The following is a 26856-nucleotide window of genomic DNA, read 5'->3' on the forward strand; positions in this document are numbered from 1 at the left end:
CCATGCCCGGGTTCCCGGGTTCGATTCCCGGCGGGGTCAGGGATTTTCTCTGCCTCGTGATGACTGGGTGTTGTGTGATGTCCTTAGGTTAGTTAGGTTTAAGTAGTTCTAAGTTCTAGGGGACTGATGACCATAGATGTTAAGTCCCATAGTGCTCAGAGCCATTTGTAAATCAGCTTAAGAAAGCAAAGCTGAAACTTAAGTTTATGTATGTGTAATGACATAGATGATGATGCTGTTGATGATGGTCTTAATAACAACAACAACAACAACAACAACAAAAATTATGTGGGATTGGACAGTACAGGAAGAGCAACTGAAAACTTCCTAAACAAAATTAATTCTTCTGCAAATCTACATCTACATTTATACCTGTATCTATATCCATATTCCGCAAGCCACCCGAAGGTGTGTGGCGGGTGATACTTCTGGTAACACTATCTGAACCCCCCTCCCCCTCCTTTTCCCTGTTCCGTCTCTTTCCGGAACACACTCTTGGAATTTCAACAATAAACTTCTCTGTGATTCATAAAACCTCTCTCATACAGTCTGCCAATGGAATTTGTTGAGGATCACCCGTAATGCTCTTGCAACAACTGAACGACCCTGTGATGAAACATGCTACCCTTTGTTGGATCTTGTCGATCTCCAACCTGGAGTAGCACCACCATTTATTTTTCGGTACTACTGTGTATAATAGCAGCACTACCACAGCTGTTTGAAAAAGTCATGGGAGAAGGTAAGTGCAGAGTTGACATGTTACATCATCAGGCTCAGCAACGCCACTGGCAGGTTTCCACATTGCAGGCCTTGGGGCCAGCACCACAATGACGACGACACAGCAGATAGGCAAGGCGGCGGCAGCAGCAGCACCAGCACCAGCAGCAGGTTAGTCACTATACATCCACACTAAGAACTTATTTTGGCGTACATGGTTGGAAAAAGTGCTTCGCCAAAACAAGCAGGCAACAACCAGTATAAATACCCATCACTTTAGCCAAAGGAATCTTAATGTGGCATCACAGCTGAGGAATTAGTGCCTTGCAGCCGATGGGTCACCTCTGGGCTCACTTCAGCTCCAGTCAGCCTTCTGTCCTGACTTGCACACTTCTGAGGTCAGGGTGACGCAGCCACTCAATCTCGTATGGCCATGCAAGCATACTGTTACCGTATGTCTCCACCCACAAACACGGACACCACTGCTGAAGGCTGCCTTCCTCTACAAGAATCATGGCAGATTATCATGTCTTCTGGCACGCCATGCCTTGAAATGCTGAGCCATGCTGCATGTCCGAATTCCTGCCGAGGGCCTGGCATTACAGCAGGCTGTTGTTGGCATCATGGCAGGTTGGTAGCCACCTGTTTGCATCAGCATCTCCACACTCACTGTCTTCAGCACACAAGCAGAGCATTGCATCCACAGAGCAAAGCAAGTGTTATAATTAGTTCTCCAACAAAATTTATGATTAATAATAATGTTTCAATGAGTAACCACCAGTCATCATCTTCACAATAGCCCACCATCTCAACTCAACCCTTCCACTGCAGGGGTCATCCACCCCAGGTCTCTACAGTTTGGTGGCAGAAATGTCTATCACCTCTATGTTTCAGTGACAGAGGAACCTCGACTGCCACCATTCCTGGAGCAAACGGTTCGACCACTACAGGGTTGCAATTTCATCAATGTACAGCACCAAAACACAGTGGGGCGAGTGCAATGAGAGCTCCCCACCCCACCTCCTCTAAGTACCATATAAAGCAAATGCCTTCTTTAGCAGGTTGTCACTTCTGTTCTTGTGGGTGAAATGTGGCAAGTAAACTCAGACAGTGTTCTGGGGACACACAAATGTGCCAAAGAGTGTGGCTCATTGTGTAAAAATGTGCAAGGTGTTAACCTGGTGTAGCAATTCATGAAGCGAAGCCAAGTTTTTTCAAGAAGTATTGTGATAGTTCTTCATAATAACGGAGAGCAGCAATCAGTCATCATTTCCTTTCTACCTTTATTAAAAGCAAGTTCAAATTTCGGCTAGTAACTAGCCATTATCAATGTAGTATTTTGCAGTTTTTATACTTGCCCTAGTACATCTACAACTGTTTTTCAGGTTCCTGTTATAGTTCATTCGAGGCTGAGTAGAGTTCATTCAAGAGTGGAGTATTCTTGAAGGAACTGTGACAGGAACCAGCTGAACAGGTGTAAACGTATTAAGACAGGTATAAAAACTCTGAAATACACTGATAATGTCCAGTTACTAGATGAAATCTTAATCTGCTTTAATAAAGCTAGAAAGGATTGCTGCTCTCTGTCATTTTGAAAGTTGTGTCAAAGTCGTTGAGCACATTCCACTTTCCCAATGGAACGTAATTTGATATTACAATAGTGCTAAAAGTAAGTGTTGCTCCCGTCATTTGATTTTATTCTTCCTGTAGCTGCTGTTTTGTTATATCTATTGAATTGGGTTTCCACTACATCAGAGTGTGAGAACTGTAGGAAATGTGTGTTAGTTTGCGGCATTTGGCAGGAGCCCTGTATTCTGTTTTGGAAAGGAAAACAGCTCATTATGTTTAAGCATATGCAGTAGTAGTCATGAATAGCTGCTCAGGCCAGAAGAGTTAAGTTATATTGTTAGGGAAGTATTATGTTGAAGTGCCCTTTGTCATTAATCTGTTTTGTTCTCATTGATTGTTGTTGTTGTTTGTGTAATTAGTAAAGGGTTAATCATGTTGTCATTGATAACACAGGTGGCTCCCCATATAGAAACACTGTAAAGTTTGACCATGGCCTGTGATGAATGAAAATGACAAAGTCAATGTTTTAGCTGCAGGTGCGGAAAATCATCACATTAGTTCTCAGGAAATCACACAAGGTTCAGGATTTCACAGATGAGTGTTCTGCCCATACTGCATGAACACAAATTCCACCCACATCACTTACTGTTACACCAAGAACTACATGGAGACAATCTTCAGAACAGCTTGAACTGTTGTAATATGACACAAAAACAACAAGCAGCCTACAATAATGTTATTTCACACAACAATAATGTTATTTCACACACACTTTTCTCTGATGAATCAACTTTAATGGATCGTGGTCAACTAAATCAGCATAAATACTGGTCAGTGGAGAATCCCCACTGGTTAAGCAAAGTTGACCATCAATGCCCGTGGAGTGTCAATGTTTGATGCACTATTTTTTGTACTCAGTTGATTAGCCCATACTTCATCGACAAAAATGTGAATGGTCAAATGTACAACGAATTTTTAGATAATATTTTGCCAATACTACTGGAAGGTTTCCCACTTCAAACACGACTGGATATGATATTCCAACACAATGTATCTCCAGTGCATTATTCACAGATACCATGAGAAGTTTTGAATCAAAATTATACTGGTCAATGGATTGGCTGAGGAGGTTCTCAAAATTTGCCTGTATGTTCGCCTGATTTTGACTTCTCCACATTTTTTCCTATGAAGAATGCTAAAAGAGAGATGTGTTAGAAGTATCAACAACCCCAGCAAAAACGTGGCAGCAAACTATCAATGAATGTCCAAAGATTAGTGCAGAGACACTTAGAGGAGTACGATTGTCTTTCAGAATCAGGGTTGCAGAAATGTGTATTGCAGAAAACAATTTCCAACATTTGTTTCAGTAAAACATGCAAGGTCAGCGAGAGGCAAGGGGACTCAGCTAAAACAAGCATCCCAATGGTGGGAGGCAAGGGGATTTGCATTAAAAAGGCACCCCAAAGGGAACAAAATATTACTACAGCCCTGCCATTGTTCCTTGGTATCACTAAAAGTACTTTTTAATTTTGGGGTAGCCATCAGGAGCTCATCAACAGCGCAGGTGCTTGAGCATAGCCCACACTTCATAAGGAGGGTAACAGTCTGCTCCTGTACACAATCACACAGCACATGTTCATCTGGCAGTATCCATTTACTCATGTTGCTTTTGGATCTTGCAACTCCAGAACATAGTCTGTTCAGAGATCCCCATACGTCCCACTCCTCTGTGTGTCCTGGGGAAGTTTTCCCCTTGATAGAAAGCTATGTCCGAGATGGAAATTTTTTTCCTTGCCAAATTTCTACTCCGCTTTGTTTTGATGCAATAGTGACACTTTCAGTTGTATGCAGGAAGCTTTTCCTTGATTTAACTCGCTGGCAAGTTGGTTGGTATACAAAAAGACAGTGGGCTGTAGGTGTGAACAATTTAGTTTCTTCCTTTCTGGCAACCACTTCACGTATGTTGTGAAGTGGAGCGATACCAGTTAGGCCGTACAACTTGTCAGTCAATGTTGATCTCAAACATCCTGCAGTGTCTGATGATGGGCAAGACTTATTGAGTGGTATGTCCACTTGTTTGGCATGGCTGGAGTTATACCACACAGCGTAAGTGTACTCCACACCTGAGTAGCACAAGGCTAAAGCTGTACTCCTTACTCTCCTGGGTTGCACACACCATAAGCTGACTGCTAATTTGCACACAATGTTGTCTCTATCAGATATACACTGTTTCCTGTGAGTGAATGCTCTAATGAGACACCTCAGTATTTCAAGGATGTGCAGTGCTCTACTAGTATTCGCTCCCAATCTACTTGTAGTGTCCATGATGCCTGTCTATTCCTCAGGTGAAAAACAAAGCTTGATTCTTTGGGGGTTAGACAACCAGTTTTTCACGGCCTTCTGATAGTTTCCTTTTATCTGTCTACAGTATAAGGTGCCGGTGAAAAATTAATTCGTGCAGCATTTTTAGGTTCTTATGAGGTGCTATAGTAACAGATACATCAACAAATCGTTTAGGAGTGGGGGATATGGGGGGGGGGGGGGGGGTTAGCTGGGTTTCACACGATCATTATTTCACTGCTTGCAAAATCCACATCTATTCCTACAGAGGACATTTTTGGTCTTCAGAAATGTCACAACAGGCAAGAGTAAAATGTGTCTCAAAATTCTGCAACAGACTGATGTGAGCAATATAGGCCCACAGTTTTGTGTGAGTGTCTGAGTATCCTTCTTGAAACCAGGAACGAGCAGTACATTTTGCCAACGACTAGGAACTAGGAATTTTTCCCTCCACCAGAGACCTATGCACACAGCTTTTACAAGAGGAGCAAGTTCTTTTGTACTCCATGAAGATTCCATAGGTGTCCCATCAAGTTCTGTCATCTTTCTTCTGTTCTGAAAATTTTGTTGGTTTTCTGTCTCACAGTTATTTATTTCAACATCTTTTAACATTTGCACAAAAATTTAAAGGTGGAACCTCCGGACACCAGAGAAACTTTGTGGAAAAAGGAATTCAGTATTTTATTTTCTGTCACCCAATCCCCATTTCAATGCTATTATGATCGCAAACAGTCTACACATGGCTATGATCTGTTTGCTGATACAATGTAAGACAAAAACTTCCTAGGATTTTCTGTTACACCAGTAGATAGAATTTTATTTTTGAATTTACTGAACATTTCATACTCTCCTTATGCTAATTTTAGCTTCATCCAGATCTGTGATGCTGCTGTCTTTGCTCTTGGAACAGCTGTCAAACCATTGTGGGTCTTTCCCATCTGCCAACTTTTTTAGGCAAATATCTGTCAGGCGGCTCTGTCAATTTAGACTTAATATTTTCAGTCCCTGAGATGAGCATTTCATGTTGACTACTCAGGTAATCTGAATGTTTCTTGTTGCACATTCTAATCAGAAGTATCTTCCCATCTTCTTTTTTTAGATTCCTATATACACACATATTCAGTGGTTAATAAAAGAAAATGTTATCGGTTGTAGGCTACTATGGATCATATTTTCTTTTATTAAGCAATTGGAGGCTGTGGATCCCTAAAGAGAGAAAAATATTCATTGGTGCTACAATGGCCTCAGATCAGTGACTGCAGATAGTAATAACAATTAGTTGAGTACAAATTAATCACTAAATATATACGTTCATGTGTGTTTTGGACTTACTATTAAAGTTTCACTTCTGTTTACATTTTATTCCAGAAAATGTGAAAACATTGTAAAGTCAGGTTGCAATCACATTTTTGTTTACATTTTGGAACAGTAAACTTAGAGCATTTTGCTTTATCTTCAGGAACCATGAAAACTGGCACACTAGGCCAAGTACACACCATACATCTGAACAACACTGAATGTTTCTATTACCGGATGTTGTTACACGAAATACGGGGACCCATAAGTTCCACAGATCTCAAGACTGTTGATGGTTATCTATGACAGACATAGATAGAAACATGCCAATGCTTACAACTGCTGGAAAATATCAGCCACTGGTAATTAACACTACACGAAGTCAATGAACACTACACGAAGTCTTACTTACAGCCTCAGCTAAACAAATGAGAGACTTATTCATCATAAGTCTAACAACAAGTAACCCATCAAATCCACAACAGCTATGGGAGTCCTTCAAGAAAAGTATGAGTGATGACATACTGTACTAAATCAGACACATTCATCCTGAACTGACCATCAAATTCAATGACATCATCTTCAATGACACACTTGTCTGAAATATTCCTCTGTGATACAGACAATAGGGAGATTGAGTCAATAATTAAATCACTGAAGACTAAAGAGACTCATGGTTATGATGGAGTGTGTAGTAGAATATTAAAGTACTGTACTGCACATGTTAGCCCTGTATTTAGCCATATTTGTAATTTTTCCTTTAGGAAAGGTCAGTTTCCTGAGCGATTAAAGTACTCAGTAGTAAAGCCACTTTATAAAAAGGGAGAAAGGGATAATGTAGATAATTTTAGACCTATTTCTATGTCATCAATGTTTGCAAAAGTTATTGAAATGGTTGTGTATGTAAGGATAATTGATCATTTTCTATCATACGATTTGCTACCAAATGTACAGTTCGGCTTTAGAAGTCATTTAACAACTCAAAATGCTATATTCTCTTTTCTCTGTGAGGTACTGGATGGGCTAAACAAAAAATTTTGAACGCTTGGCGTATTTTTTGATTTAACTAAGACATTTCATTGTGTTGTTCACAAAATACTGCTCCAGAAGTTGGACCATTACGGAATACAGGAGTAGCTCCCAATTGGTTCACCTCTTACTTTAGCAACAGGCAGCAAAAGGTCATTATTTACAATGTTGATAACAGCTGTGATGTGGGATCTGAGCGGGGTACTGTCAAGTGGGGGGTGCCCCAGGGATCAGTGTTGGGGCCAATCCTGTTCCTTATTTATATAAATGATATGCCCTCTAGTATGACGGGTAACTCTAAAATATTTCTGTTTGCTGATGACACTAGCTTGATAGTAAAGGGTGTAGTGTGTAACACTTGCTCGGTTTCAAACAGTGCAGCACATGACCTTCAGTTCATGGCTTGTAGAAAATAAACTAACGTTAAATAACAGTAAGACTCAGTTTTTTACAGTTTCTAACACACAATTCAACAAAACCTGATTTTTAATTTCACAGAACGGGCATATGATTAATGAAACTGAACAGTTCAAATTTCTAGGTGTTCAGATAGATAGTAAGCTGTCATGGAAAGCCCACGTTCAGGATCTTGTTCAACGTCTTAATACTGCCATTTTTACTATTCGAACGTTATCAAAAGTGAGTGATACTTCGACATGAAAATTAGTCTACTTTGCTTATTTTCATTCGCTTATGTCGTATGGTACAATATTTTGGGGTAACTCTTCCCATTCTACAAGGATATTTTTGGCTCAGAAATGGGAGGTTTGGGCAATAAGCGGTGAGAGTTCATGAACCTCTTGTCAACCTCTGTTCAAGAGTCTGGGTATTTTGACATTGGCCTCTCAATATGTATATTCTTTATTGTCGTTTCTTGTTAACAATGATAGTTTATGCCCAAGAATAAGCAGCTTTCACTCGGGTTAATACTTGGCAGAAATCAAACCTGCATTTGGATCAGACTTCCTTAACTGTTGTGCAAAAAGGTGTGCAGTATATTCCTGCATCCATTTTCAATAAGCTGCCACTCAAATTCAAAAATCTTAGCAGTAATCCATGTGCTTTCAAATCAAAACTGGAGAGTTTCCTCATGGGTCACTCCTACTATTCTGTCAAGGAGTTCCTTGAAAAATTAAGCTGATTCTTATTGTACTGGTGATAGTGTTTACTTAAACTTATGGACTGACTTTTTTCAGGTTCATGAACATTTATTTTTATCTGTTATTACTTTTATGTTGTAATTTCACGTACTGACACGTTCCATGAGTTTTGAGATTTGCTCCTACAGAACTTCATGCGTAAATAAATTTAAAAAATTCACCTAGAAGACAAATGCTTAGTAATAAACAGTCAGACCCTAGTACAACTTGGGATACAAGCACCACGAAAAGATGCTTTCAGTATGCTACACTTTGAAATTCCAAAGGAAGAAGCTACATCAACAAACTATGTCAATACATTGCTTACAACAAACCACTCCTCAATGACAAAATGAAATTTACAATGTTATTATGAACCACATCGATAAAAACACTCATGGAACCATTTACTTGGATGCGCCACATGGCACCGGGAAAACATTTGTAATAAATCTATTGCTGGTGGATTTACTGTCATCATCTAGCATTGCAGCCACACTTATGGAAGGACAACGACCTATCTGCCCATTACGCCCTACAACTATCGTTGAATACAGTCTGAATCAATTCCCAGCATGTAAATTCTCAAGAGCATCTGAATGGGATGAACTTCTAAAGCAAGCTAAAATTATCTTCTGGGACGAATGCACAATGGCTTGCAAAAAGTCACAGTCATGGACAGAACATTAAAAGACTTATAAAAACTATGAAGTCAAGGGAGGAGCATGTCCTACACATATCCTACAGACCAGATGAATGGCCTCATTAAACAGAACAGTAATTTCTGCAACATAGCCACCACTGAAAATGAACTCATCAACCAAATTATTCAAACACTGTTCACATTATTACCAATCTAGATTGGCTATTTGAAACGACAAGTTTGGCAACTAAAATACTTATTTTCTATGATGTCAACTTTAACATTCGAAAGAAAATTCCTGGTGAAGAGAGAATATACAAATCAATCGACATAATGGGCCTCCAGCAGATGTCGATATAGTAAGCACACATAAACCTTCAGCAGTAAACTGAAAAGTAGAACTCTTAAGGAAGTCAGTACAGAGAAAGAAAGTTTTGTTGTTAGGCAGCTATCACGCTTGAAGTGTAGGCCAACTTTCACAGGATGAACTACGATCGCCATTTTTTTCTTGGAGCCAAGTTATGGTCTGGTGCAGGTCACAGAGGATTTAGGATCACTTCACAGAAGACAGGGTTATACAATGGAACTTTGATTTTGAGTTTCCCGATTTTACATTTTCGCGATTCTACACCAGAAATTCATAGTCCTTGTGAAAAACCCATGAGCTCAATGCTAAAAATTCCCCGATCTTACAATTCTTCCTAGTAAAGTTTACCTCAATTCCAAGTTCTTACTCGAAATCTCACTTTGACTTTGTCCCATTTTCTTCCTATTCAGGTTTGATGTGATTGAACTAGTTATAAGTGGCATGGAAGCCAAATGGTTTGCAACGGAGTTGGAGCCAGAGCTAAGGGATATTTTAAACAATTGTGGGGAGGGGAGATGTGAGAGAGGAAATGCTGAAATAATCCATGCTAGGTGTTGCCAACACAACTTGCAACATTTAGCTCACAACACTATTATGACTGTTAGGTTGCAGTGGTAATGGAAAATCACGACAGTCAACACAAAGTGTTCTGGACAGAGCCAATACTTGACTTAAGGGCCCAGCCACCACCTTTTCTTGTGCCATTTATAACTAAGTCTTATCTTTTTGCATGTATTTCCAATGTACTGTATTGAGCAAAAATATCGATCGTCAATGTTTTAAATTCGAACGCTGAGTCTCAAAGAACATGCTGGATCACAAAATGATCTCGCCTATTGCGTGTGTGGCGAGGGGAGTGGCTCTTCAACGACCAAAGTGCAGGTAGGGGTGAAAGCATTTTGTGAAGTGCTGGAAATATATTTTTCATGCAGATGATGCATTACAACACAGATGTGCAGAAACAGAAAAACGCTTTTGCGATAGCACATTTTAGAGACTTTTGTGCTAAAATCTGACATGATACAGTTGCAACAACTACATAAGCTACTCATATATATACTTTGTACCGCACATACCACACCACACTCTGTAGATTGTAAAGATTGGCACTAGTGATAGAAGGCATGAAACCAAACTGTAGCACCTGAGTTTTCTTTCAAATTTACTTTTCACACTATGTACAGAAATTCACAGAGCCGACTTCTAATAAGCTTATAATGTCAGCTAAGGAAGTAAACTACCGTATTTACTCGAATCTAAGCCGCACCCGAATCTAAGCCACACCTGAAAAATGAGACTCGAAATCGAGGAAAAAAAAAATTTCCCGAATCTAAGCCACACCTGAAATTTGAGACTCGAAATTCAAGGGGAGAGAAAAGTTTTAGGCCGTATCTCCAAATCGAAACAAAGTTGGTCCATTGTAATATGAGAGACAATTTAGGTCGAATGAGTGACTCTTTGTTATAGGTGTTTACGTCACTCTAAGCTGAAAATGTATTACTGTACTGTGTCGTACATCGTTTGTTGCATTCTGATAGTGCGTGTTTACGGCCTGTCGCAGCTCGCAGCATGGCTTGCTTTTGTGCGCGCTACTGCCGCTTAAAAAAAGAGAGAGAGAGAGAGAGAGAGAGAGAGAGGGAGGAATTGTCTCATAAGCGAAAAAATGGCAAGAGACTGCTATTTGTTGTTACTTACACTGCTGCTTTCTTTGATATTGATCAACAAGAACGAAATAATAGACTGTGTATGATAGAAGATGTTCTGAACGAGAGTTTAGCGAAAACTTTTCTCTGTTTGAAAATCTTTGCAGACGTCTCTTTACTACATTAAATTCTGCACAGAAATTAGAGTCATCTTAGATTTAAAAATCTAGTCAATTGCCGTGCTTCATTTCTGACTATCACTATTAGGCATAAGAATAATACGAATATAAACATGACATGATATGTATATTCTTCTGCGTTTGCTGTTGTCGCACTCTAGTTTCGTAGTTTATTAGGCAGACAGGATTTAAATGAGATAGCAGCAAACACGAAACAATACACGGCAAAATGTTTATATTCGTATTATTCTTATGGTGAAGAGAATACTCCATAAAAGTTCCTATTAGCAACCATCTCTTCTCACAGGTATGAAAAAAATTCAGAATGTAGAGTTGGCCATATTGACAAACATCCCAAACAGTCTTGCCAGTCGGATTTTCGTAGTACATTGAAATGCTGCTACATTCGAAGATGAACAATACGTAATTTGTATTTACTTCGTTGGATAATGTATGAAAATGCAGTGGTCAAAATTCAGGGCGGGGAAAAAAGCTCGTCTTCCACCATTTTTTTTTTTATTTTTATTTTTTTTTTTTTTTTTTTTTTTAGTTTATTTACTGACGCAGAGGCTTTGGTGCCAATATTTATCTTTGTGCCTACAAGGCATGCCGGTGTAGCACTACATATATTCGACAGCAGAAGTTAGTTGTGGCAGCACCCACCAACATTTTTTGAACTTCTGCTTGCTTTGCACTCGATTCTAAGCCGCAGGTGGTTTTTTGGATTACAAAAACGGAAAAAAATTGCGACTTAGATTTGAGTAAATACGGTAATTTTTTCATGCTTGTCTTTCTCTCATCAAGCCTAAAATAACACTAACAATGATGAGCATATGAAGTGCGGCTCATAAGAAAAGCATTAAACAATAATAGCAATGGTGACAAAATTTTTCATTAGGCATATGTCCGCTTATGGTTTAACACTTAGCTGCTGTGATGTTTTTTGGTTTAATTCAACATATTCTTCAATTTCTGCTTTTTCTGGGTGAAGACAAAGGGTGATCCCTCAAAAATGCGTGTTTTCAAAGTACAATTTGCGGTCTTCGCATGTCAAAAAATTTCTCGATTATCTTGTACCCAGATACCAATTTCAATTTTTTGATGTGTTTTTACTCGCTGCTACAAACCTGTGATTTTTTAAGAACTGATGAAATCCATTACCACATATTATTTTATAAACATTGTATTGTACATTTAATCTTCTTCACTTAGACATAGTTATACGAAGTATTGGAGAGGATTGCAATTTTTAATCATATATGCCAAATATGTGTGTGTTCTCAAATTTTTGTGGGTTTTAACATTTTCCGCGACTCCTCATTCTCTTCTATTTTGTGTTTTTCAAGTCTGGATCGCACTAAAATGTAAAATAGGGATTTCACTGTAGCAGTCTTGCCAGGCAGTACTACTGACGCAGACCCTGGGTACAATATAGGATGTGAACTGGTAAAGACTGCATCAGCATCAAGCTTTAAATCCACTACATATCATTTTCTGCAGAGCTTTAAATCCTTGGATTTCTATTAAATACCCTTTTAGATATTTTCATATGACTCGTCCCTGTCACATGTCCCACCCATCTCAACTAAACATCTTGGTCATCAGTCCCTCATTTCACTGGAAATTCACATAAAACAATATGAAATGAGAAGAGGAGGATCATCAGCTTCAGGGTCTTTGACCTAGTAGTCGTCATTTAAGATTAGCATGACAGTAGTGTAAGTCAGGTGGCTAAAAATGAGATAAAAAGGGAGGCAACTAGAAACTAGGCATGAGGAAGTGGCCAAAGCACAGAGGGAGACTACTTTGAGGTCACTTGGGCCACATCATGCCCCAGTGACAGGTACTCCCCCCCACCCACCCCCCCATTCGATCGTGGATTTTATCAGGTTCGAGGCCTGGGTCTTGACACACTGCTGAACTGCTCTAGAACAGCCATTCACTAAATGGCTCACTGTAAGACTCGAGGCCTTGTGCACCGAATGATAAATAATTTGGCTGTTTGCTCAGCCAGGCATTTCCAGGTCAGCAAATTACGATGGTAATTACTGTATGTGGTTGTTTCAGAAACGTGTTCCACAAAACATTCAGTAATGAAAGTGGCATCAGCACAGCTGTCACCACAGAGAGAGAAGCCGGGAACCACTGTGGGCAGTTGGCAGCCACAATTGCAGTGGAGTTTACTCCATCCTTCACACCAGGGGGTGTGGGCCCTTACAGATGATGATTGTACCTCCTCCTAAATTTTCCTCTTTCACAGGTTGGGCCAACATTTCATTGAAGTACCTTTCCCTCAAAGGCATCTAACATACCAATATATTTTGATGTTAACGGCCAAGTTTCCGTGGCACATACAAGCCCTGGTCTTGGAAGCACTATATAAATCATAAATTTGGTGATAAAAGTTAGGAGCCTTAAGGGAAAATAGTTTCTTGAATGCAAAGTAGTTTCTGCTGGCTGCTGTTAAACTCCGGTTAATTTTGTAAGATGTGTCATTTGAAGGAGCAGCTGCTGACCCAGATATTTAAAGTGCCCAACTATCTCAAAAGCAAAACTGCCCAACCTTACCGAGGGTGGTATGTTCTCCTATGTTCTTTCAGAGCAGCCATTTATTTTGTTTTCTGCTGGATGATATTCAGTCCCATATTTCTACTGGCTTGCTCAAACATGATGAATGTCTCCTTCATTGCCTTCCAAGTTCTTGTGACTATCTATGTCTTCAGCGTGACTGAGTATCTGCACCAATTTATTAAGGATCATTCCCTTACTCCATGGGTTTGGGTTCCTCATTACCTTCTCCAAGGCAAAATTGAACAGGAACATGTCCTTGCCTTACATCATCTAATATACCAAGTGGATCAGGCATCATTCTTCTCATTCTAATACAAACTGCAGTGCATGGTACTGTTGCAGTGTTGCACAATTCCCAAGGATTTTACATTTCAAGAAGTCCTGTTTTCTTTCTTATTTATACATACTAATTAGGAAACCTAATATATAGCATGAAATACGTTACATTACAATCAACTACCTTTGGTTGTCCAATGTCCAATTGCCTCCTAACACGGCAAACTGAAGAGATTTGCTTTCCTACAGCAACTCCCTGGTTGAAAGTGCAGCCCTTGTACTTTGAGCAAACCAAAATTTTATTTGAGCCTCTGAGACTCTCCCAAGAGATCTGGCTTTTATGTCTCATCGATCAACACATATTTAAGGTTAAAAATTCTATCAACTTGGTGACTTCCATGCTCCTTTGGATACATTTTTGTGCAGGAACAGTGAGGAACCCACAACCATTTTTTGGGATGTTGTAAGTAAGATTTTTCCATTATTATTGTTTATGGTGTGTGTCCTGTGGGGTTCAACTGTTGGTATAAATATCTGTTTCCTTTCCACCCTATTTTTACATTATGGTCTTTTTCAAAATGTTCATAAAACAAGTCCTCCTTGGCTTCCTTGGTTTGTGCTTAGGCACTGATTATAGAGTAACTGAAAAATTTCCCCTTTATCCTGAGAGATGAGATTCTTGGGCTGAATCTACCCATCTGCATTTACGCCTACATCTATACTCCACAATCCAACAGAGTGCATGGTGGAGAATACCCTGTACCACTACTAGTCATTTCCCTTCCTATTCCAGTCACAAATAAATTGAAGGAAAAATTACTGCCTATATGCCTCCGTATGAGCCCTAATTTCTCATCTCTTATCTTCATGGGCCTTACACGCAATGTATGTTGGCAGCAATAGAATCACTCGGCAGTCAGCTTCAAATGCTCCTTCCCTAAATTTTCTCAACAGTTTTCCTCATAAAGAATATCACCTTCCCTCTAGGGATTCTCATTTGAGTTCCCGAAGCATCTATGTAATGCTTACATGTTGTCCGAACCTATAAGTAACAAATGTAGCAGCCCACTTCTGAATTGCTTCGATGTCTTCCTTCAATCTGACAAGGTGCAGATCCCCAAAACACACACACACACACACACACACACACACACAGTACTCAAGCACAGGCCATACTAGCAGCCTATATGTAGTCTCCTTTACAGGTAAACAACACTTTCCTAAAATTCTCCCAATAAACCAAAGTCGACCATTCATTTTCCCTACCACAGTTCTCACATGCTCATTCCATTTCATATTGCTTTGCAACATTACGTGACAATGTTTAAAATGCCTTGAATGTGTCAAGCAGGACCCCGCTAATACTGTACCCAAACATTACAGGTTTGTTCTTCCTACTCACTGCATTAAATTTTTCTAAATTTTTCTACATTCAGAGCTAGCTGTCATTCATCACGCCAACTAGAAATTTTGCCTAAGTCATCTTGATTCTTCCTACAGCCACTCAACTTTGACACCTTACCACACACCACGGCAACAGCATCACAAGCAAACAAACACAACTGCTGCCCGCCCTGTCTGTCAAATCATATTTAGGTGTGAACCCAATCACAAGATGCCTAATCTGATGCTGAGTAACAAATCCTGTACTGACCATATGCTTTTCCACACTACAACCATAAAATATGGTAGCTTATCCTGTATAAGTCCAATCTCTCATCCATATTGTGGGAGACTGGCAATGACATGAAGTAGGAGACTGCCTGGAGGGGTTGTGTGTCCTGGGACCACTTCACTAACTGTGAGGGTCAAGCAGAAACATTAAAAAGTGGGGCTAACAGGAGTCTGGTGAAGATGCTGCTGCCTCGTAGTGAGTGGGCTGGCTCCCCACGGGCTGAGGGAAGAAAAGTATGAGTAAAAATTAACCATCCTCCAAGAAGAGGTTGGTATGTAAGGCTGACTACATATGCCTCCAGTGAATGAATAAAATCAATAGTTAATGGCCTCTCATACCATGACATGCAGCTCCTCCTGTTAAATGTTAATACTGATCAGGATTAATAATGTAACAAATCTGAGTTCAAGAGGGTAGTCATGTCACCAAAAATTGATTATTTTAGGACACTCTCCAACGACATAAACTTGAGTGATGTGAGCAGTGCTCACAGCATGAACAAAAAATACTACACTTTCATTACTAAACAAACTATTTTATTTGAAAAAAGCTTTCCCCAAAAGTAACCCAGATTAAACCAAAGTCTACAAAGAAGCCACTGCCTATTCAAGGAATAAAGTTGTCTTGCAAGACAAAAATGAGACTGTATCTGTCAGTCAGAAACACACTGATGATGCCTTAGCTCATCACAAAACATACCGCAATATGTTGAAGGTAGTAATATGGACATCAAAGTAAATGTATCAAAGATGAAGACAGTCATGTCATGTGACAAAATAAAGACAATATGGGATATAGTGAAGGAGGCGACTGGCAGAACCACAGATGAAGAGAAGCAGATAGCATTAACAGTACATGGTACAGTGGTAACAGATGTGTGCAGTGTTTCAAAGCCCTTTGACACACTCAGTTGTGTTGTGGATCTGTTTTATTCTAGTGCCGATCACAGATAGTTGATTTCATTGCTGCACATATATTTTCCCTGGTCACCATGTGGACATCAGGGGCATGGTGGGAAGTGTGTACTTAGTGACAGCCGTATTTTCGCAGGGGAGAGTCTGCCATATCCCATTTAGGACACCGGGGCAGCAGTTGGGGGATGGAACTAGTTGTTGGATGATCAAATCGAAGCTCTCGGCCCAAGTCGCTCCAGAGTGCACTGTACGCTACGTGACTGCTGATCCATGGCTGGTGCGAAGAGGGTGCTTTGGACTATTACATGTTGGTTTTGTGCCACTGTGAATGACACTGGTCAGCATCTGTCTCTGGAAAAATCTTGTGACTGTGTTCAAACTCGTGTGTTCTTGTAATGTCACTGCCCTGCTCTGTCATTTATTTCCTCCTTATTAGTTTGCTTCCCCAGCGAAATAGTATATACACTTCAAGGTTGGGAAGTATTAGTTACATTACTTGATGGTGAAATACGTTCATGGTAGAGGCGGACATTCATTCAGACTTGGCACAACTTTGAAATATGGAAAGGTCTTGATTGCACAAGTGTTACGCATTTCAAAATTTCATCACCAGGCAGAAGCAGTGGGAAAAGTGTACAAAGGAATTAACTATATCAATTATATATACACACTAATGTTTAAGTATGCATGTTAGTGATCCATATACAGAGTTTTCAATTATCATACTTACATCTAGATCAAACTTTAGTAAAAGGTTCAAAAAACTGAGCACATGGACTGAATACATTACAAATCTTATCTCATACAGGCATATTTGACAGTTCCATTGTCTGTTCCAAGAGAACCAGTGCCAAACTGACTCTGCTGTGTAAGCTATCTAAGAAGTAAACTAAGGCCAGTAGGTGATGCTAGCACTGATTATAGAAGTAATATCAAAGAGTAATTTTACAAAGAAGCCATAAATAGCGAAGAACTAAATGTCAAAACATCATGAACAAATTGACGAAGGTACATTTGTGCTAAGTATATGGAGAAAAAATGCATACTGGCATTAGTTAAACCTTAAACGTAGCATGAAACATGTATCCCATCTTGGGATGTAGTGCCAATGGAAGAAGACGAAGATAAAACATGTATCGTAAGGTAACATTGTTAACAATGTAACAGAGCTATTAGTCAGTCAATAATCAAAACAGAAGACATATTTGCAATGATTAACTGGTGTAGTACAATGTAAACGTAAGATCTATATAGATGGCAAAAATAAAATACAAGTTATGAAAGAATGTGTTTACAATCATCATAAGCTAAAATGTTACTCGAGTATGGCCAAATGCAGTCATATTACGATCTTCATCTACATACACATACATACTCCGCAAGCCACCATACAGCGCATGTTGGAGGGTACCCTGTGCCACTACTAGTCATTTCCCTTTTTTTCCACTTGCAAATGGAGCAAGGGAGAAATGAATATTTGCCTCCATACAAGCCCTCATCTTATCTTTGTGGTCCTTACGTAAAATGTACATTATCGGAAGAAGAACTGTTCTGCATTTCTCAATAATGTTCCCCTACATGAACATCACCTTACCTCCAGTGATTCTATGTGACTTCCCAAAGCATCTTCATGATACTTGGGTATTGTTCGAACCTACCATTGACAAATCTATCAGCTCACCTCTGAATTGCTTCTATGCCTTCCTTTAATCTGACTTGGTGCGAATCCCAAACATTCGAACAGTACTCAACAAGTCGCACTTATGTCCTCTATGTGGTCTCCCTTACAAATTTACTACACTTTCCTAAAATTCTCCCAGTGAATCAAAGTCAATGATTCGCGACCTCTACTACAATCCTTACATAGTCAAAGATATAATAAATGACATACAAGAGAGCCAATTAGATAAGCTAAAATGAGTAGAAACAACTTGAAATAAAACAGAAAATAATATTACAACCAAACAGATTTTTTAAAAAATTATTTTGTTAAAAAGTGTGATGGTATAATATTGGACTGTAGTAACAGTCTAGCTTGAACTAGATCTGTGAGGATGCCTAAAACATCCATGCACATCATGGTTGAGGATGCACAGTTAGGATCACTAGTTGTCAAAAATCAATGCCTTGGCACACTCAATGCTGAAACAGTTGTCATACTATTTCAGAAGTAATGGATTCCATTTGTACATGCTACATGTAATGTAATTTAATGTGAATATTGTTGTGGTTGGCAGGAGAGCCAACACCGTGTTACTAGAGGAAGCCGAAAGGCACGCGTTTTAGCTCATACAGGCTGGCGTGAGGTCTGGAACAGGACAAGGAAATTAGAATTTAGAAAAACGAACGTAGCTGGTGGAATACTCAACTTTAATCCATTAATGGTGAACGTCGCTCTTGACGGTACATGATTCAGTATCAATAGTAACTGGTAATGGCGCCTTGCTAGGTCGTAGCTAATGACGTAGCTGAAGGCTATGCTAACTACCGTCTCGGCAAATGAAAGCGTATTTTGTCAGTGAACCATCGCTAGCAAAGTCGGTTGTACAACTGGGGCGAGTGCTAGAAAGTCTCTCTAGATCTGCCGTGTGGCGGCGCTCGGTCTGCAATCACTGATAGTGGCGACACGCGGGTCCAACGTATACTAACGGACTGCGGCCGATTTAAAGTCTACCACCTAGCAATTGTGGTGTCTGGCGGTGACACCACAAATATATATAACAGTGTGGAAATGCAGAATTATATGTAACAAAAACAGGCTCTCGGAAATTGTAGCGAACCTCATGTTCACAAGTTAACCACAACGTAATGTCATTATATTCAAGACAAGAAGTTAAATTTATCATGCCCATAATAAGAAATCAATAGAACAGGAGCATATGCTTGTTGCAATAAAACTGTAAGATAAGTCAAACAGAAGTATGAAGTAGTGAAGTGATAAATAGCATCTGTAAATAACGGAGCTGCACAGCAAGGCAGGTGCATTTTGGTGACGGCCTAAGAAAACAGGGGCTCCATTTCTTGGAACAAAGTGGATCTATAGTGGAAGCCTGGTGAGATAGCCACATCAGAACGACTCATGAAAATGGTGACATCTTCCGACAGGGCGGAAGATAACTAACAGATATTAAGCTGTAATGGTTACATCGTATATAGCTCAGGAAAACTATAAGATTATGACTAATAAAGCAATGTAAGAATAACTGGGTCAAGTACAAGGTACATATCGGATAGTGTCTTCAAATACATCTAAGAATCAGTTCCTGAAGCTATGTATGGCTTCTTTGTACAGTTACTTTTCAATTTCAATTGTATGGTCAATGCTACTGCCACTTCTCTGTTTACTTAGAAGATAGCTTAATCGTCAGTGAGTTTGATACCGATTCTCTTCGAACACACACCACCACTGTCAAATATGCCTGTAGAAGGTGAGATTTGTCCAGTCACATTTAAGCCAGTTTGCAAACAGAGTTCAGGATTTGTCCCAGAATAATCTTGATAGGGAGAAGGTTCTGATACTGGAAATTCTACGAGATACAGTATCAGAACTTCAAACCTTAAGCAATGGCTTGCTTGCGCAGGAAGGAGCGGAGGATGAGAATAACTACAGTGAAGATCATCAGGTTGTGTCAAACAGTGGTGATATGAGAATGTGGATGTTAATAAGCTTCCTAACCCGACAGCTAAATTATTAGAGAGAATAACAGTTTTATCTATAGAGTCTAAGTCCACAGCTCGTAGTCTCGTGGTAGCGCTCTCGCTTCCCGAGCATGGGGTCCCAAGTTCGATCCCCGGTGGCGACAGGGATTTTCACCTGTGCTGAAATGACTGAGTGTTGTTGTGTCGTCTTCATCATCATCATCATCATCAATCACCATTACGGTTGGAGGAAGGCAACAACAAACCACATCCATTAGGACCTTGCCTAATACGGCGGAGCAGGTCTGAGGAGGAAACCGTACAATTTCTGTAGCTAGCTGTGAAGTTACAGCATCAAGCTGACATTCTTGAAATGTCACATTTCTCTGTGCTCCAGGCTATTCATCATTTGACTAAAGGTAGACTGAGAGGATTGGTGGCTCAAGTTATACACGAACAAGATTCAATGAAGGGCCTACATAAGAGGTTCGCTTGCAAAAATTCACCCAGTAGGTGCAGAAATGAGTAAAATAACAAATGTTAATTTAGAGATCAGGTTTGCAACGAAAGTTTCACTCGGTACATGGAGGAAATTCACAGCATTAGGCTGGATCAGTGGTTATAACTACTGAGGCGAAATACGATTAACAATATCTTAGAGGACTTGGGTCCCCAGGATTGTGTGGTAAACCTGGTACCTTTCGAGAGCTGGATCAGATGGTGGCCAACATGGCGGGTTTTCAGCTGCAGGGGAAAAAAAAAAAAGAAAAAGAAAAAAGAGAGAGAGAGAGAGAGAGAGAGAGAGAGAGAGAGAGAGAGATGTTAATAATTGTGAAGTGAAACCAGTGAGGTCTGTCTATTTGAAACAACAAGGCAGTAAACAGGGAGTACCCAGTTTGAGAGATTGTTTTTGTTGTAACTAACCAGGGCACTTTGCTATGGAACGTATGGCCAGAGGCCCAAATATTAACAACAGCTGACTGCATCAGCAAAAAGGTAGACCGTGAAGGAGTTGTAATAAAATTAATGGGGTTAAGAGCAATCTTCCTTTTGTTTGTGTGCTCATCAACAAGGAATGGGTTTGCAGTTTGCTTGATTCAGGGAGTAGTTGCTACTTGATGGGTTATCAGTGGTATCAAAGTCATAAAAGATCTGTGTAAATTTCCTGCCTTGCAGCTAATTACAGAACGATGTCAAATAGTTAACAACAGAAAGCTGCTGTTGGTGGGAAAGATACGAGTTAGTGTCAAAGTCTGAAAATTTCCCTCCTAGTTGCAAAGGACCTCTCTTCATGCATTATTTTTGGTTGGGATTCCATAACAAACAGTCACTGTATTTTAGATTATGGCAGAAGAAGCTCCTTTTTTAAATTTTTTCCTCAGAGCACGTATTGGTCGTGTGAACACTGTCTAGATCGTGGCGTTAATGCTGTCTAAGGGAAGTTGAGCAAGTCCAACACATCCTGTACTTTTTAGAGCAATTCCCAGCTGTGCACACTGAGCGCCAAAGAGTAACCAACAAGATAGAATATGACACCCAGCTCATGGATCATGTGTCTGTATGGCAGTCACCTTACTACTTAGCCCCAACAAAAATGCAAGAGTTACAGAAAATTCTGACGCAATTGTTGGAGGATAGTGTGATCATTCCTCCACATGGTCTGCAAGAGAAGAAAAGCAGGGTACTGACCAGTCATTGATTACCAAAGGAAAAATCAAAAGATTGTTAGAGAATCAGTCCCACTACCTGATCATAATTGTTTCTGAGAGCATGTTACTTTGCCGTATTTTGACTTAAATCAGGCACACTATCAGGTATTCTCAAAGGAAAGATTCAAGCCTCTTACGGCCTTCTATATCAATTGGAATTTACCTGTGTCCTCTTTGGTTTAGTGATCAGTATGGCCTTCCACACCTATTTATTGGCCTCAATATTTGGAGAGTTCAAATTTTAATTTGTATATAATTATTTGGATGATGCTGTTGATTATTATAACACCTCTGAGGAACATCTTGATCACTTGAAGCAAGGCCGTTCGTGAGCGCGGACATCCTAAGGATAAAAGAGGGGTACCAGATTTATCGGCATGATCTATTTTTTCAAAAATTCATTCCGACTTTCCTCAAGTTGCTGTTCCTTTAAACCAGCTCTGTATGGAAGGAATATCCTTCTGATGGCCTGAGAACCAGCAGGCAACCCCTGACGCACTCAAGGGAGCACTCAGTAATGTATCACTGTTGAGAATTCCAGATTTTGAGAAAGAGTTTATTCTTCAGACTGATGTGTGCAATTTGGGGCAGCAGCAGTAGTTCTACAGGATCAGGAAGGAGATTGGTGACCGAATGCTTACTAGTCAAGGTGTTTGAATGAACTGGAGATGTAATATTCAATCTATGAACTGGAGGCCTTCATGGTGTTGTTTGGACTACAGAAAGTCCTATTCTATCTAGAGCATAAACATTTCAAGCTCAAAACAGACAACCATGCCTTGTGCAGGTTCCTCACCAAGCCTCAGAAGACAGGTAGAACAGCCCATTGTGTAGTCCATATTTCTGCCTCCCAGTTCTCTGGTAAGCACATTACAGACTCAAAGTAAGTAGTGGCTGAAGTGTTGGGCAGAACATTTGAAGGGGAATACACTGCCATGGAGAACTGTGAAGAAGATGGAGTAATCATTGCTGTTTTACCAGAGATTCCTGCCTTATTTGAAAATTTAACTGATAAACAGGAGCACAAATCCTTGAGTAAATTTGATGGTAATCAAATGAAGGTATGTCAGTGGACAGGTACCAGTTAAATAAAGGGCTGTTATGTTACCGCACTCAGCACAAAGGCAAGCCAAAGATTTTTTTGCCTAAACAACGGGTTCTGGCAGTCTTCTGCTATTTTTCCGGTCCTTGTGTGGTGGATATTTGGGAACTTAATAAAACTATCCAAAATGTTGAAGAACCCCTAACCTGGCCTACTTTGTAATCGTATATAAGAAGGTTAATCACTCAGTGCATGGAATGCAATACAGCCAAGCCTAATCCGAATGCCCGTCAGGGGCTATTATGTTCAAGTTGCAAGGAGAGTTTCATGGACAAATTATTTGTTGATTATTTGGGACCACTTATCTGGACTAAAAACAGGAATAGGTATACTTCAATAATGGTCAACGTCTCCAGTCGATTTGTTTGATTGATTCCCAGCCTAGGAATGGCCATTGAAATAACCAATCAAAATCTTTGAGAATTTTCTCGATTCGGGCCACCTAAGATGCTCACCAGTGTCAATGTGCCAATATTTGTATCTAGGAAGTTCCATAAGGTTTTTTTTGGTAATGAGATCTCCTGCATCACCACTGTTCCTTATTACCTACAGCTTTCATTTGTGGAGAGGATGAATAGGAACCTTAAATCTGCATTAGTTATTTACCACAGAAATTCACAAGTCAACTGGGACAGGTTCTTGAGTTGGCTTAATTTTGCTTTTTAACTTGGCAGTCGATGAAGCTATAAGACAATCCCACCTACATTAATGGTGGCTTATCTGGTTAACTCACCAATTGCTAATGTTTGGAACATAATGATCAGCTGTTGGAGAAGATCAACCCCAAAGTGATTAAAAGGGATTGAGTCAGTGCCTAAAAATATTTGGCTTCCATACCACAGGAGGTATAATTAGAGAAGGCACCCAGCTTTGCTCAGGCTGGGAGACCTAGTGTTTGAAAAGAACTTTCATGCCCAGAGCAGGAAGGTACAAAAAACTGCTGGCCCATTTTAAACGTCCGTATAAAATAATGAATTGCTGGGCCCAGTCGCTTTTTGAACACAGAGCACAGCCATCAATAAAACTGTGATGGTCCACCTAAGCCAAATCATGAATGCGGAGAGGTAGGCATTCAGGAAGTTCAGTCAAATTACCCCAAGCCCCAGATACTAGATTAAGGGCGGAGTTTGAGCTGTGTTGTGGCTTGGTTTGATTCTGGTGCCAACAAGAGATACTTCACATCATTGTTGCACGTATGTTTTCCATGGTCACCATGTGGACAATAGAGACCTGGCAGGAAGTGTGTAGTTAGTGCCACCCAAGTCTGCAAGGGGGAGATTCGGTCACTTCCCTTTTAGGAAACCAGGACAGCAGTTGGTAGATGGAAAAATGGCTGGACAGCAACACACTGCTACGAGTGCCATTTCTTGATGTGGGACAAACTATTGCTTGGATGATTAAACTTGTTCTCGAACCAAGTCCCTCCGGAGCGCACTGCACGTTCCGTGAATCCTCGTGCATGATCTCTGTAAAGAGAGTGCTTTGGAATCTTAAATGTTGGATTTGTGCCACCATAATTGAATGGTCAGCATCTGTCTCTGGAAAAATACTGACTGTGTTCAAACTCTTGTGTTCTTGTAATGCCCCTCGCCTGCTCTACGATTTATTTCCTCCATGCTAGTCTGCTTCCCTAATGAAATAGTGTGTACCTTTGAAGACTGGCAAGCAATTAATTACTACATTTATTTGACTGTTTTATGGCAATATCTCCAGCAGTCAGTTTCTGAATTCGTGGTAAAATTTTGCTGTCTGTTTTGTTTCCACAAATCTAATGATTCTATTGCGAGTTGTTAGTGCCATTCTGGTAACTTGTTTCTTTCCCTACGTTATAATAAGCCGAATGTTGGGTGATTCCTTGTCTGTATTAAGCTGGCTCCTATTAACCACTGGACAAGTGCCATTCACTCCTTCATATGGAAGACAGTTCATTCACCAACTTCGTATATGTATTTCTTATTATTGAATTTTCTCACTGCATAACAGATGTAATAGAAATGAATACTATAGGAATAAACAACCCCTATATATCACTCACACAGGGATTGTGAGGACGAAATTAGAATAATCAAGCACATGAAGAGGCATTCGATCGTGCTATATATGTTAATGAAACAGGAAGAAACTGTAAGAACTGGTACAATGGGATGAATCATCTGCCATGCACTCCATGGGTGTTTGCAGAGTATAGTTTTACATGTATGTTCTATAATCACAAGCTTGTGTATTATTTACTTATTTTTTAATCAGTTGGAAGTAATGCTTTCACCGTCCAAGGTTTTATCTGTTTAGTTAAGTTTTACATAAATTCACACTGAATATTGAAAGATTCACTACAGCCAATTTTCATTAAAACAGACTAGATTTTACTTAATTCTGTCTTTTTTTCACTGATACCTTTTAATTAAAATTTAAATAAAGGCAGGAATAACTGAGATCAGTACATCGATCCAGTGATTTGATTATTGTTAGTGAAGTGTTGATTTCTTACTAGGGTTACTACTGTACCAAATTACCTTTAAAAAAATGGGAGGGAAAAAATAAAATGACTCTGCCAAATAACTGTGTTACGGTTTAACAGGAATATTTCTTTTCTGGGTAACACTGTCCATGTCTTTTCTAATCAGTACCCTATTCACATACATTTCAAGTTACTGAAAAGACAGGGTTGTTAGGTTTGGTAGATGCTGCCAAGGAATATATCAGACCAACCATTACAAATCATTTCAGAAATAGGAATATGACCCTTGATACTTCTAACGGTTATGACAAACTATGAGCAAAGTCAGTTATAGTGTGGTCTTCTAAGTACAGTAACACATTAAGTTACTTGTACAACCACTCATTTATCACTGGAACATTTTCCAAATGGTTGAAATATACTGAAGTTAAGCCTTCTTATAAGAAAGGAGATAGAGAAATATTGTCATATTTCCATCCAATCAGCTTCTTAACCATCTGAGTATGAATAATATACTGTCAAAAGTTACAGTTCAGATTTCTAAAGAGCTCCATTATTGAGAGGGCTATATACGTACACAATGAGAATGCATTTAATTCATTAAATAATGAATTACAGGGTACTGGTATATTTTTGGATCTGTCGACAGTGCTTGACTACATAAATCACAATATCCTTTTCATTAAATTATGGTGTAACAGCAAATGCTGCAAAATGGTTCAATTCTTTTCTCTCTGATAGAAACCAAAGGGTGTCAATTGGAAAGAGTCCTGCAAGTCCAACAAGGTTCCATCAAAGCGCCCTTAACTTTTTCTAGTGTATCTCTATGATGTTCCATCAGTAACAGTCGAAGTGTGTGATGTTTGCAGATGATTCAAATATTGCATTAAATAGCAAATGAAATTTACGTTTAGAAAGATCAGTTAACAAAATTTTCATGAACATTAATAAATGGTTCTTAGCCAATTGTTTGTCACTAAACTTCAACCAACCACACCATACGAGTTCAGAACTTTTAAGAGGTATATTAATATGAAATCACATTTTGGCCTATTACACCAACTGTTGTACATTAAACACGTCAGAATTTAAGAAATGTTTTGAATTAAATCCAACTAAATTTCAGAACTGTTACAAACTGATCCCATTAGAATTCTGAAACACGGTATTGAAATTTCTGTTTATAATTTAAAGAATATTTAAAATAAACACAGAAAAAGATCAGTCAAACCTTAAAATTTCCCAATCATCTTATGTAATCAAAGCACTGCACAAGGTATATACTACATTATGGTTCTCACTACCACACCCAGAATTTACTAACATTGGGTTTTAAAATGTCAACAATACACTACCTTGTATATCTGAGAGTCAGGTTCGTTGTACTTGCAAGCATTGTCAAACATCAAAACAAAATCACTTGACATTGCCTCAATACTTTCATACTGATTGGTTTTAAGTTTTTGAGCAATTTTTTCCAGGTCCATTGGATTCTTGATTACCTCATAGTAATCTGGGTACTCCTGAAACAACCGTAACACATGCAGGCATCCACATTCTCAACAACACTGCATTTATTTGTCATACTGA

At 39.4% G+C, this 26856-nt stretch overlaps 1 protein-coding gene across 13 annotated transcripts in view; it reads right to left on the reverse strand.

Moving 5' to 3' along the window:
* LOC124622653 (protein polybromo-1) overlaps positions 1-26856 on the reverse strand; it is a 336599-nt gene that overhangs the window by 152109 nt on the left and 157634 nt on the right. For all 13 annotated transcript variants that reach the window (XR_006980668.1, XM_047148440.1, XM_047148439.1 and 10 more), the window contains one exon: positions 26622-26789. Coding sequence is in view for 12 of the 13 variants with exons in the window: in XM_047148440.1 (XP_047004396.1) it covers positions 26622-26789 (168 nt within the window). In the remaining variant the exon portion in view is untranslated. The remainder of the gene's footprint in view (positions 1-26621; positions 26790-26856) is intronic.

The sequence above is a fragment of the Schistocerca americana genome, chromosome 7, assembly GCF_021461395.2.
Source record: "Schistocerca americana isolate TAMUIC-IGC-003095 chromosome 7, iqSchAmer2.1, whole genome shotgun sequence".
Classification (NCBI taxonomy): Eukaryota; Metazoa; Arthropoda; class Insecta; order Orthoptera; family Acrididae; genus Schistocerca; species Schistocerca americana.